Source organism: Osmerus eperlanus, chromosome 3, assembly GCF_963692335.1.
Source record: "Osmerus eperlanus chromosome 3, fOsmEpe2.1, whole genome shotgun sequence".
Classification (NCBI taxonomy): domain Eukaryota; kingdom Metazoa; phylum Chordata; class Actinopteri; order Osmeriformes; family Osmeridae; genus Osmerus; species Osmerus eperlanus.
The window spans coordinates 8,191,201-8,204,482 of record NC_085020.1 but is presented as its reverse complement, the minus strand read 5'-3'; the positions used below and the strand labels follow the sequence as shown (position 1 = coordinate 8,204,482).

The 13,282-nt window shown below is 47.3% G+C and overlaps 2 protein-coding genes across 5 annotated transcripts in view; both read left to right on the top strand.

Moving 5' to 3' along the window:
* Window positions 1-13,282, top strand: part of LOC134017416 (eIF5-mimic protein 2-A-like) — a 206,182-nt gene that overhangs the window by 174,359 nt on the left and 18,541 nt on the right. The gene's annotated exons all lie outside the window — the stretch shown is intronic.
* Window positions 1-13,282, top strand: part of myo1b (myosin IB) — a 52,978-nt gene that overhangs the window by 29,185 nt on the left and 10,511 nt on the right. For 3 of the 4 annotated variants that reach the window (XM_062456976.1, XM_062456979.1, XM_062456978.1), the window contains exons 7-17: window positions 1,971-2,034; window positions 4,324-4,422; window positions 4,930-5,033; window positions 6,075-6,222; window positions 7,367-7,485; window positions 8,624-8,710; window positions 8,813-8,878; window positions 10,592-10,696; window positions 11,851-11,913; window positions 12,208-12,408; window positions 12,969-13,195. In XM_062456976.1, coding sequence (XP_062312960.1) covers window positions 1,971-2,034; window positions 4,324-4,422; window positions 4,930-5,033; window positions 6,075-6,222; window positions 7,367-7,485; window positions 8,624-8,710; window positions 8,813-8,878; window positions 10,592-10,696; window positions 11,851-11,913; window positions 12,208-12,408; window positions 12,969-13,195 — 1,283 coding nt within the window. Of the gene's footprint in view, window positions 1-1,970; window positions 2,035-4,323; window positions 4,423-4,929; window positions 5,034-6,074; window positions 6,223-7,366; window positions 7,486-8,623; window positions 8,711-8,812; window positions 8,885-10,591; window positions 10,697-11,850; window positions 11,914-12,207; window positions 12,409-12,968; window positions 13,196-13,282 lie in introns of all 4 variants that reach the window. The other variant, XM_062456977.1, reaches the window with a different exon arrangement.

Genomic DNA, 13,282 nt, shown 5'->3' with positions numbered 1-13,282 from the left:
TAAAGAGGCTGTGACTGCCTTTTCCCCCGTTATCGTTGGTTTGGTTTAGGGATCTTTGTCGGTTTTATTATCAATGGCATTAAGTATCAACAAGGCTGTTACCAGCATTTTGAAACTGAATACAGTGCAGAGTCTTAGCGACTGACATAACTATCAGGCTGTCACAGTTGCACTGCTTAGGACCGAACAGAAATGAAACCGAAGGCAGCGCACCGTTTTGGCAACCATCTCCAGATGTCTGCTGACGGTCCCTGCCAAGACGTCTGTGTTTGGAAACTGCTCTTTTCTTCAGGAGTTGTGCTGCCTGTATTTTTTTTTTTTTTTTTCTTCTTCTTCCCCGAGGATGGATGTCTCTTAAGCACTTATATCTACTCCCTCTTCCAGACTGGGCGCCACTGCCCTGGTCCAGGTCTGTCAAGATTACAGACCCACAGCCTGGACCTTTACCGCTGTGGAGACGCCGTTGGAAGCCAGTGGCAGGATATTTTGACTGTTCTGCTGACGTTTGAAATGTACACTTGTTCATGAGAAAATATGAATGCAGCTACAGACTGGCTCGGTGGCCAAGCCGCCGTGTTGACTGAGCACGTGCAGAGATTGCTGCCCTGCTGCATTGCCTTCCAAATGCAATGTTATGAAAACCTTGGCTAAGGCTTGCATTAGGATAACATCAGCCCAGTGATGCAACCACTATCTGGTTCTGCTGTGGAGTTCTTTGTCTGGCACACTAATCTAGGAAAACATTTCATTTCCAGACACTGGCGATATCAAACAAGACATTTTTTGGAGTATGATTTGAGAAAAGCGCCTTTCTCACGCTTGCTGACAGCCTGTGTGTTTCTGGGGGCTTGCTGGCAGCAGCTGGCTGTTTCAGATTCCACCCTGATGTCATCACATTACTGCAAGCTTCCCCAATATGACAGAATACACGGTATCCACCCAGCCTCGGGAGTGAACCAACATCGTAAATCATATCTCCGTCTAGTCTAGTCTACCACAATACTAGTTGTTGTTACCACAGATACAATGGCCCACCAAATCCTGAGTCATTCCTCACTGTACAAGTTGATTGGCTAGCTCCTGTGAAAGTATCGTGGCTCAGTGGCACTCCTAAAGTTCAGGCACTCCCCCTCGGTGTGTTCCCTGTCCTTGTGTTCAGGCTTATCACAGCAGGGATATTAAACCAGCTTATATCTGATCTGTTTATATTTAGGTAACCTTGGTGTTAACCACTGGATGATCAGCTACACCTCAGGGCTTTCCACAGCGTGCATTCTAGTCATAACTCATCTCTCCTAAAGGAGCACCAAAAGTTGCATCTCTTACTTCCCCCTGTAGAGGGAACAGGGATCTGGTTGGATTTGGCGGCAGACAGCTCATCATCGAGCCTCTGCTTTTTGAAGAACTCTCAGCCATAAATAAAAACGAGGTGGTTTGAGGAGTGGGGGATATCAAACGTTTCAGAGACACTGGGCCCAGTGTTCCGAGTCCAACTTTAAACAGAGAACAAGAGGAATGGTTTGTTTTACTCCTCCAGTGGAAGAAGGGAAGCAAAGCCGTTTCCTTCACAGTAGTCCATTACTTCATTCTGCAGCAAGCCTGTCCTTGATTGGCAGCTGACTTTATGAACACATCTGTGCCTGGAGACAGAATGACTTGAGTTCCGAGTCCAGAGAAAAGCTTATTGCCTCGTGTTAGGCTCGTATTTCAGTGAGGTTTGCAGTGAACCTTGCCTGCGTGTGAGGATTCTCTCGTTAGAAAGTCGGGCCAGCCTTGCAGTGTGACCCTTCTATAGTATCAAAGCCCTAGATGTTGAGCTATCAAGGACTGGACAGACTTGCTGGTGCAGCCCAGTCTATTTTTGCAAAAGTTTCTTACAAGGCTGTTGATTTGCTTATGCAAAGAAAACTGTTTTAGAAATGCTATTGTGTCTTCAATTTCAAATAGACTCAATGAGTGTTTCTCCACAGGGGAAGTACATGGACATAGAGTTTGACTTCAAAGGGGACCCTCTGGGCGGAGTTATTAGCAATTGTGAGTATAACACACACACACATACACTTATTTTTATCCCACTAGCCCCTCCTATGTCAGTGTTGTGACGCTGGCTGTGACTGCGTGGACCTCCCATAAACAGTTACAGTAACAGTTCGATTAACACCCACAGTCATCCCACCCTGAAAATGGTTTGTCACACACGATAGGAGTTTAAGGTTGATCAAAGCGTGCCATAGGTCACGTGCCGTCCCCCCACGGCCGGTCGACCCAGCAAAGAGAATGCCTGATCAATACCACGCTGTTTGTTCCCCGTCAGTGGAGGGTCAGTGACACGGGCCTGCCAAGCAACCTGCGATGGACACATTAACGTAACTTTGAACTCTCTAGCTCATCTCTGCATCCCCCCCCCACCCCCCCCCCCCCTGCCTGCACCAACTTCCCTCAGTGTTGTAGTTTCACAGTGTCTCTCTCTCTCTCTCCATGTTGTTGTGTCTGTGTGGAAAGATGTGCCAGAGGTCACAGAAACAGTGAGGGGTGGATTTCGCCGTCACAGACGCCCCTCTGTCTGCCCGCTCGCAGAGATCGCTAGGAAGCCACCCCCTGACACAAGGGGATCTCTTGAGTGTTGAAGGACATGTGACTTTTTTTTTAAAGCCAGGGGTTAGAGATGGATGGATGGAGAAGTGACTGGCCTCTTTAGTGCCTTCGGGGGCTCTTTTTTTTTCGCCTCCTCAGAAGTAGCTGGTAATAAATTCAGCTTTCCTTCCTACACAGCCGCATTGTCAGCTGACACCTCGTTTTCGCCTCCTTCATATCCAGTCCTCTGCCTCAAGGCCCGGTTTTAACTGAGAAGAAAGAGCTGGAGCGACCGTAGGAGGTGTACTCACACTGAGACACTGCAGCGAGGAACAAGGAGTGCATTAAAGTTCATTCCCAGAAGTGAGAAGGGGATGACTAATGACCAAGTCTCTAGTGCTTGTTAGACCCCAGTCACAGCAACAACACAGGATATGGGCTTCTTTTTCTCACTGGACGCCATATTGCATGTCCAACATTGCTGCTTTAAAGTATGTTTGTTTATCTAACCGAGCATATCCTGAATGCAGTCTACTGTGAATGCCAGAGCTTCATGAAAGACTCGAAAAACACAGCAAAATAGCCTTCAGTCGTAAAACGCAATAACTTGACTGAACTTACCGAGTGTACAAAAGGTGGAAGGTCAAGGCTCAGGCCCCTTGGAGGGAGACTGATCCAGAACGTTCTTGAACCAAACTTCCTGTATTTCATTCGGTGCCGATGCTCGCAGTCAACCCCACATAGCAAAACATAGTGATATCGCTCTGTCTGAAAGTGAGGGATGCAGAGAAACTGCCGGGGCCTGTGTTGTTCGAACCCTCTGCTACTTTGATTACAGCACAGACAGAGGCAGCTCTCGCTGGCCCCGACACTGTCTAAAGGGGCTCTGCATTATTGATGAACTGGCGCTCCCTGAGCCACTTAGGGACGGCCGTGCCGGAGCGTGGCAGTGGGGTTAGCAGTGGGCAGCACAGATTCATGACCTCCTACCTTCGAGTGGTTGACCCTGATATAGTGTTGCCTGGGCTCTTTGGGAGGCTGGTCTGGGGCCTGGAAATGGGTTTGTAAATTGAGGGATAATGTATGACAGCAACAGTCTCTCAGGACTCAGTGATGGCCATATCATGCATTTCTCAGTGGGTTTACGGTGAAGCTGACCAAAAAATTCCTTGAGCAATCTAGGAAAATATATTGAATGTCAAGCAGGATGCGCTTGACGTTTTTAATAACCTACTCACTACCTGGCAGGATATATAATTCTATGAACCAACCAGAACCGAGAAAGATGGCACACACATGACTAGTTTATGTTTAAATCCATCTGTTTCTAACCCCAGAAATGACATCCTCTTCACTCAGGTGTTGTTTTCTCTGGTCAGTAGCCATGGAGACCAAGATGACTTTTGATCTCCTCATACGGTTTCCTCCTCTGGGACTTCCTGTCCCCGGCTTAGGTTCAGGCTCCCCTCACACAATGGACAATGAAGCTGCCCGCCAGTGGCTCTGTCACCTTGGAAACTCTTAATATTTGGTTGCGCTAGAAACCCATCCTGGCCCGGCCGATGTGGCCAAGGACACTGTCCACTCATACGAGAGATTAGTTATCAAAATACAATTACACCTCATAATAAACAGCCCGTTTCATATATCCTTGCCGAACCCCATTGTTAGATTGATTTCTTTCCGCGTGGTCTGTTTTGAACAGGCTCTCCTATATCCACTAACGTTGTGCCTGTTGTCTTTCTGCAGACCTGCTGGAGAAGTCCAGGGTAGTCAAACAGCCTCGCGGAGAAAGAAATTTCCACATCTTCTACCAGCTCCTGTCTGGAGCCTCTGATGACACGCTGAGTGAGTCTTCGACATGCACTTCTACACACACACACACACACACACACACACACACACACACACGTTTATTTAGTACATATGAATATGTTCCTAATTAACCTGCCAGGTCAAACTGAAAAAAGGAAGCATGAGATATCACTGAAACAGGATCCTCTACTTTACCCACTGCGGACTACAAAGCCCAAGGAACCTGTTCCGTTCCTTTGTTCTGGGACGGAGCGGCATCATTGTTGGACGCTCCAGCTGAGGAAGAACAATATAATGATCATCGATTAGTTTCACTGGTGCTCAAACATCAGAGCAGTGTATTGAAGCACCGTTAATTTAACTTGTAATCCAATCTTGTCCATGTTGAGGTGCTGGAATGAATGTCCTTGATACTTGATCCCTGGCTTTGAAAAAGCCATTCAATCTGCTGTAGTAAAGTGTGTGTGTGTGTGTGTATAGTACCTGGTCCCCAGCAGTGACTATATGCTTCATGTTGACGTTCCTCTCTATAACCCACAGAGAAGCTGAAGCTGGACAGAGACTTCAGCAAATACAACTACCTGAGTCTGGACTCGGCCTCTGTCACTGGGCTGGATGATGCAGCATGCTTCAGGACTGTGAGGGTGAGTGTGAGGCACACACACACATATACATACACTTAATATACACACACACACGCGCGTGCACACACATACACACCCACACACATACAAAAAGCTTGCACATACTGTCGTGTCCCAGGCTTGACCAAAAACTCCACTTCCGCTGTCGTTGAGACTGAGGGCGTTGGTCAGTGCGTCTGGTGTTTTCATTTTTTTAGATCTCAGGATTGAACTGTGACAGAGGCCAATAGTTGGTCTGAGCTTCTTATATCCTTATCAAACAAATGAGCAGAGGGATTGGATTAAAGGTAACACTTGATTCCTGCTCTGCTCAGCCTCGTAAGGTCATATTTACCTGGACTTTTATTTGCGGACCGATTTGGGAGAGGAATGGACCTCCACCTGCAGGCCATAACAAACACCATAACAAACACCAGCACAATGCCTGGGAACACATGCTAGTACAACTGGCCTGGTGTGGGAAACCTGAGCAAGAAGCAACAGCTGCATCCTGCTATTCCCTCCGTTCACTTCAGACAAACACGCATTGTCACAGACAGACACACACACACACACAATCAAACTAGTGAGCCTGTCATGCCTCGTATGGTCACCAGTTTGCCCATTCCCTGTACGCATGACAATTGTGACACAGAGGATGTGTTCCGGCCAGGCTCCTCTACTCGACTCCCTGTCTGGGGTTTTCCCTCTGCTTCCTGCCTCTCTGCTCTGCCCCATCTGAGTTACCCAGCCTTGCCATGGCAGGCCGCTGCACAGCTGCAGTCCACATCAACACAACACACTGCAGTCTGTAGGAACAATGGGCCTCTCCACTGGACATGAAGCCAAGCCTGAGCCACAAGCACTCACAGGCATTCCTCGCCCTCCGTCACAATAGTGTCAAACCCCGATAACACAATCGCATCATTCATTCATTCATCCCGTGTCCAGCCTGCGCCCTGCGCCACCAGCTGTTTTTTTTTACTCCGACCGTGTCTCTTCAAGACACTTCTTTTAGCCTGTTGGCTAGCGGCGGCTGATTTGGCTCTGTCTCGTTCCCAGAATGCCATGCAGATCGTGGGCTTCATGGAGGACGAGGTGCAGTCGGTGCTGGAGCTGGTGGCAGCCGTCCTCAAACTGGGAAACATTGAGTTCAAACCCGAGTCTAGGGTCAACGGGTTCGATGAGAGCAGGGTCAAAGACAAGAACGGTGAGTCCTCAGTCGGATCATCCTTTACAGAATCTGCAAACGTTTCCGAAGTAGTTGCCCCTGGATGGCTCATTTGTCTCTGTTTTTACAATGGGTTAGATTGCGTGTTACATGTAGATAAGATATTACCCTGCAATCTGTTGCCAGTACGTTAGTTACCAACCTTGACGAATAGTCTCTCCACGTATATGGCCTTGCAAGCAATATGGTAGTTCAACAGCAGATTCTACCTTTAAACTACTGCCACCTATTGGACACTGAGTTTACAACCTTGCATTTGCATAAGCAGCAGGAGGAGTAGATTTGTTTTTTATCATTGCTCATTGAAAACTGGATATCCTCAATGGAAACAGCTGCTCTCTATTAAGCAAATAGCTTACAAGGTGTATTTGCATGTCTAAAGTTACCCTGCCATCACATTTTGCATTTCATTGACTTCACACTCTCTTCATAGTACATGGGCATGCCATGGGGAAAAAAGATATGAGCGTCGGTCATAAAATCCACACTCTATAAAATGACACCAGTTGAATTGCTGTCAAAAATTACTTTGTCTAAACTTGTCCTTCCATAAGGCAGCACAGTGGGGAAACTTGACTGTTGAATCTAAGTACATTACAGCTAATGGTCTTCAGCAGCTCTTTTTAAACACTACTTTGTGAGGCTACCATGGCAATGGCTCGGAGAGTAGAGAGGGGAGGGAGGGAGGGGATGGGCAGAAGGACCCCTCCCACATCCGATGCTAGCCAAGGAGATCCACTGGCCAGATTGAGTTTAGATCACCTTATCTGGTCATCAGCCCAGGGCCTGCTGGCAGGACTTTGTGTTAGCACCCTCATGGTCTCCTCCGGTTCACAGGTATCATGAGACGACATCGCCCATAGAGCTTAAAGGTATCACCAGCTGAAACTTGGCCGACATGAACTGAAGGGTTGAATGTTCCGTGTAAATGTGAGAACGTCGTCTCCTGCTGTTCAGTGGTTTTGTAATGGTTATCGGCTTTTGCAATGGCTCATAATGCTAATCTCACCTGAAGTATATTTCAGTCCAGTGACTGTAAACACGCACACTGAGCTTGTTGAGGCACGATTGTTTGCCTCTCCTGTTTCCTAAGTTTGTGTGTGTGTGTGTGTGTCCCCAACAGACCTGAAGGAGATGTGTGAGCTGCTGGGGATCGAGCAGTCCGTCCTGGAGAGGGCTTTCAGCTACCGTACCGTGGAGGCCAAGATGGAGAAGGTGTCCACGACCCTCAACGTGTCACAGGTCAGAACAAGACTGTTTCACCGTGTATGACAACACACCACCAGGAGTCTGGTTCTGATGGGTCACAAGGGATTCTCTGACAGCCACACACAATTCCAAGGATGAGAGCTATTACTTCCTTCTTACTAGCTCTAGCCCCCCGCCCCCCCCCCCTCCCATTTCTACTACACAAAAAAACTAAAAATCTATCAATTATAGATGAGGTTTATACTGCAGATCTAGGTCATATTTTGGAGGTGTTTGAGTTCAGGCTGAGGGGGGAGAACAAGTCCTCGCTCTCGCTCTCTCTCTCTCTCTCTCTCTCTCTCTCTCTCTCTCTCTCTCACTCACTCACTCACTCACTCACTCACTCTCTCACTCTCTCACTCTCTCTCTCACTCTCTCTCTAAAGGTCTCAGCGATTAGTTTGTCTTCTGATCCTCGATTTTGACCATCCCTGTTACAGATACTGGTAGTACTATGGTGAAACTGTGTGTGAACCCAGAACATTCTGTCACAAACATCCGGCTCCCTGAATAAACAAAGGGTAGAATGGAGGAAGAAGGAGACAATAAATCACTGCTCGTGTAGGAGAGAGCAGTCTGGTAACACTGTAGACCAATCGAGCCAATTTGCCTAGCAACATTGTCGGTTCAAACACGATCGACCACTCCGCTCCTCCATTCGTCTGTGGTCGTCTCTTTGCATGTTGTTTGTTTGACACGTTTCCATGACAGATGAGCCTGATGAATTGTCCTGAAGTCCTACTTGGCTTGTGGACACGCCCATCCAGACATCTCCATCTGTAATTTTCACTGATGCTCCATGGAGGTTCTGGAATGAGAAAAATGCAGGGATGGAATTTCCTTCAGTGATGTTCTACGCTCTTACATCCCCCTGCATTGCTTATCTGAGTTCTGAGGCCTGTGTTTGTCTCTGTATCACCCAGACGGACTGAGCATTAGTAGTAACTCATGTCACCTCTTGAAGGATTATTTACTTGAGCTGTCTCCATGGGACAGCTCCCTAATTGAAAGTCTACCTGTTTCTCTTCTAATTTGTTTATCAATGAGGTCATGCTGAAAACAGAATCTGGTCCTGTTGATGGGTTGTTCATGTATCCATTAACCTGCTGCTGTTGTTGTTGCTGTTGCTGTAGGCGTACTACGCCCGGGATGCTCTTGCCAAAAACCTGTACAGTCGTCTCTTCAGCTGGCTGGTTACCAGGATCAATGAAAGCATCAAGGTGGGACCCTATGGGAACCCTGAAAAATGTATTGTGTGTGTGTGTGTGTGTGCCCATGCATGTGTACGTGAATTTCAAGCGTGTTTGTGTTTCTCCTCTCAGGCTCAGGCCAAAACACGCCACAAGGTGATGGGTGTGCTGGACATCTATGGTTTTGAGATCTTTGAGGTAAGGGTCATGGCTCTCAAGGAAAGTGACGTCGTAATCAATTCCCTATTAAACACTAATAGTTGTATAGAGTTTTTTTTTTTTTTTTTACTGATTCATGTTACTACTCTGATCTAAAACGGTTTGTACTGTAAGTATCTTTAAAGTCCATAAGTGCTCTGTCTCGTGTCCCTGGTTCCCAACTCACTATGAAGTCCTTCTTCTTCTCCTGAATGTTGTTGTGTCTGGCTCGACAGGACGGAGTAAGTACGCCTGCCGAGGAGAGTTTGCTGTGCCAGTGTGCATGCTGTGACGCCTCTAATCCTAGTCCTAATTCAGATCCTTATCTGGACAACACAGGCACCCAAGGGTGCAGCTTGCCGCCTGTCTGAAAAGAACAAACCCTACTTCTGAATGCGGACGACGGCCCGCGGGCCGTGTTGTTCATGCTCTGTTTGTTTTGGTTGAAAGGAGCAAAGCCTTTCCCAAAGCCTTATCTGACTGCGCTCCGCAGTGCTTTTTGACATGTCAAATGCACAAGCCCAAATGCCGTTACCGGTGCGGCACGTCAAAGTGCACTGCGGGACCCAGCCCAGATGGCTCTCGTTTGAAGACGGGGCCAGAGTTGTTTCAGCCTGGTATCAGCTGCCCCTTTGAAAGTACGATATGTGCTGGCTGCCGCTGTAGCCGCAGCAGAGATGCTTCTGTTTTGCAGTGGCGTGTTGTTTGACGAGGTTGAAGGCATACTGGTTCCACTCTCTAGGAAAGGAGAAAAACGCACAATAGAACACCAAGGCTCTTTTTCAACAGTGTATATGGACACGCTTGCTTTGCTGTCGTGTGCGTTTACTGGCCTTCCTTATCAGAGTAGACCAGTGTGTCTTTCATCGCAATCCTAACCCTAGTATATCCTAAGCAAATGAAGAGTTTTCTAACCCAGAAAATGTTGCAGTTACCTAACCAAGACAAATGTATGAATGCAGCTACTCCGGTCATAATTGATGGAAAAGTGGCATAATTTGGTGTTATTTATTTTTGGGATCATGCCTGCTAATGTTTAATGATTGTTCATTCCTTATATATCCCTGATAAAAATGATTTTAAAAGGTATTCTTGTTAAAAACTAAATTGCAGGCTTTTGAGGTCTAGGATATATATTTCTCTGATGATAACGGAAATAGATAACATTTTTATTGACAGTCATCTATTGTCCAATACTTGACTGTTTGTACAATAGTAGCTGTAAAGCAATAAGGTTGTGACCGTTTTCAAGAAAGCTGTAGGCCCTGGGTTCGGGGCTTGGTTCAGCGGAATTGCCTTAACTTTACGAGACAACAGTTCCCACAGCTGTAAGGAAGAAAGAAAATGTACTTTGTTTGGAAATAGACTTTTTCCTTTGTCAGCATGGCATAACATTGAAGGAATTGCAAGAGGAATTTGGCAGATCTTGTGGAATCTATTAGAGAACAGAACAGGACCCCAGAGTGACCCCGAGGCTTATGGCAGCATTGTCAGAGCGAAATAGAAACAGGTGGCGTCAGATGGGAGGAAACTTTCTTCAGGTTATAAATACAGACCATTTATTAGTTAACTCTAGTCGTGTACTACCTCCCACCAGTATTTCAAGTAATATTATGTGCTGTCCGGCTGTGTGCATCTGCAATGGGGGGACGACGACGAGATATTTTAATGATGGATCATAAGTCTGAGCGGTGCATCTGGGTGCCTCCACAGGAAAACAGCTTTGAACAGTTCATCATCAACTACTGCAATGAGAAGCTGCAGCAGATCTTCATTGAGCTGACTCTGCGCGAGGAGCAGGAGGAGTACATCAGGGAGGTGAGTCCAGAGGAGTTTGCAGCAAGATTGGGAGCGGCTTGTAAAGCCGTGCATCCATCACCAGGTCCCTTAGCCCCTCCCTCCCTCACCCCCCCATCCCCCACCCCCACTCAACACTTCCATCCACACATCAACAACCCCAATTTGTAGTGTGTTTTGGTATGTCTGGGATGTATTATTGACCTTTCCAGTCTGCTCAACCTTTAGCCTCATCTTTTCCTCAGTTGGCTCCATCTCACACTCAATTTCTGTTCCATCATTTTCCTTCTCTGTAGCTCAGCACACCCTCACGCCCTCACACGCTTCTCTTCTCTCCATCACTTGTTATGGGACTCTTCCACCCCCCCCCCTTTCCTCGTCCTTCTCTTTAAATTCCTCTCTCTCTCCTTCTTCTCCATCTTGGGCGCAGGGACGGAAGTGATCCTTCACTCCAGCAGGGGTAAACACACTTCTCCCCATGGGGCTCGGGGCTCTGTTTGCTTTCAAAGCTCTAAGTATGTGAGTGCTGCTCTCTTGACCTCCCCACCATGATATTCCACTCTGGCCCCCTTCCAGACCAGTGCATGGGAAAATACCACAGTTGGGGAGAGAGTGGGAGGACCACCAATCCAGAGTCCCCATCCTAGATCGCAACCCCCCCCACCACGCAGATCTGGTCCCCTGGTCCCTCAGTCCAAACCAGCCATAACCACATCCCAATCTTAGTCCAAAACTCTTCACTCATCCCTGAGTAAAGTGATACTAAATGCTAAGTGATGCACTTAGTATAATCTGTGATTTATCATGCCGTTGAACAAAGACCTCTCTGAGAATGTGTTAGATGGAGGATTTTTGCTGCAGTGTCCACCTACTAACCACAGTTCTGCAGAGACCCACGTCTGCTTCCCTTCGTGTCTGGCCAGACATTCCAGATGATCAAGTATCAAGGAACAATTTATACCTTGTTAATCTCTCGACTAGATACCCATTGGTTAGCTGTCTAAGAGGAGGGAATGTCAATAGATTTATCTCTTAAACCACTCAGGTCTGTATAAGTAAGTCTAGGTGATGAGGTGAGATTACGCCACACGATACTTTCTTGGAAGCTTTAAGTGAAAGTCGGAAGAGGAGCAGAAAAAAGTAACACCTTTCACCCTTGTTTTTGTTTGTCACAGGACATTGAGTGGACCAACATTGAATATTTCAACAACGCCATCATCTGTGACCTCATCGAGAATGTAAGTCCGCCTCGGTGTCTCCTAATTCTTGAAAAGCAAACAAAGCCATTTTCCAAGAATCTACGAGTCAAATTGAAGGACAACCCTTGCCCAAGCATGTCACGGATATACGCTACTGTGCTTAAAACAGTGGAATTTCCCGAACGTGGCTTTTGATAACAAAATGACAAACTCCAGACTACTTTCAACGAGGTTGGCATCTACGTTCCTATAATCCAGCGTCTTTTTCACTCATCCCCTTGTCATTCCTTCCGTCCTTTGTCCGTCCTTCGCCCATCCGTGCCTCCTGTCCAGAACCAGAACGGGATCCTGGCCATGCTGGACGAGGAGTGCCTTCGTCCAGGCACGGTGACGGACGACACCTTCTTGGACAAGCTGAACACCATTTGCGCCGAGCACCAGCACTTTGAGAGCCGCCTCAGCAAGAACTCCAAGTTCCTGACGGACCACAGCCTGCCGCACAGCTGCTTCCGCATCCAGCACTACGCCGGGAAGGTAAGAGTGGGGAAAGGGAGGGACGCCTCGCATCCGGTTTTCAGGAGGTGTCCAGGGGGGATTAGAATCTCCCAAGCATGGTGGATTTGGGCGAATAGCATAACCTCATCTGTGTAATTGCAACAACCAAAAATGTTATGCACAGGATGCTCTGCACACATGATGGATGAGAAACCTTTACAATATCCCCAGCTTTACAGACACTCTTCTCTGGGTGAATAGTCTGATAATCCCTGCCGGGTCCACATGCCCTGCGGTCAGCTATAGGCATCTAAGGCCAGCATTTTCTCAGCTTGGCTGAGCTGAGAATGGGACTTAATGGGCAAATGCTATTTATTTACTACTAAGTAAATAAGCCAAAGTAGACTCGCACGCATTGAACGCATGCAGATGTTTGCATGACAAGCTCAAACATACAAATCCTGATGGTTTTATGTCAGTTAACAATTACATTTGCACTGATAGCGATCAGATAATGGTCTATTTTAGGGTCATGGTTTCTGTCCATCTTCTAGTACACAGCCAGTGCCATCCACATTTGTTGTCATCCGTCTGTGTAGGTGTTGTACCGCGTGGAGGGTTTTGTAGACAAGAACAACGACTTGCTGTACAGAGACCTGTCGCAGGCCATGTACAAGGCCAACCACAGTCTCATGAAGCAGATCTTCCCAGAGGGCAACCCTGCCAAGGTCAACCTGAAGAGACCACCCACCGCTGGCTTCCAGTTCAAGGCCTCAGTGGGCACACTCATGAGGAACCTGCTGACCAAGAACCCCAACTACATCAGGTATCTATCAGACACACACACACACACACGCTCATCATTCTCTGTGGGCTCACGTGAAGAATCTGGAACACAGAGATGCCCCTATCA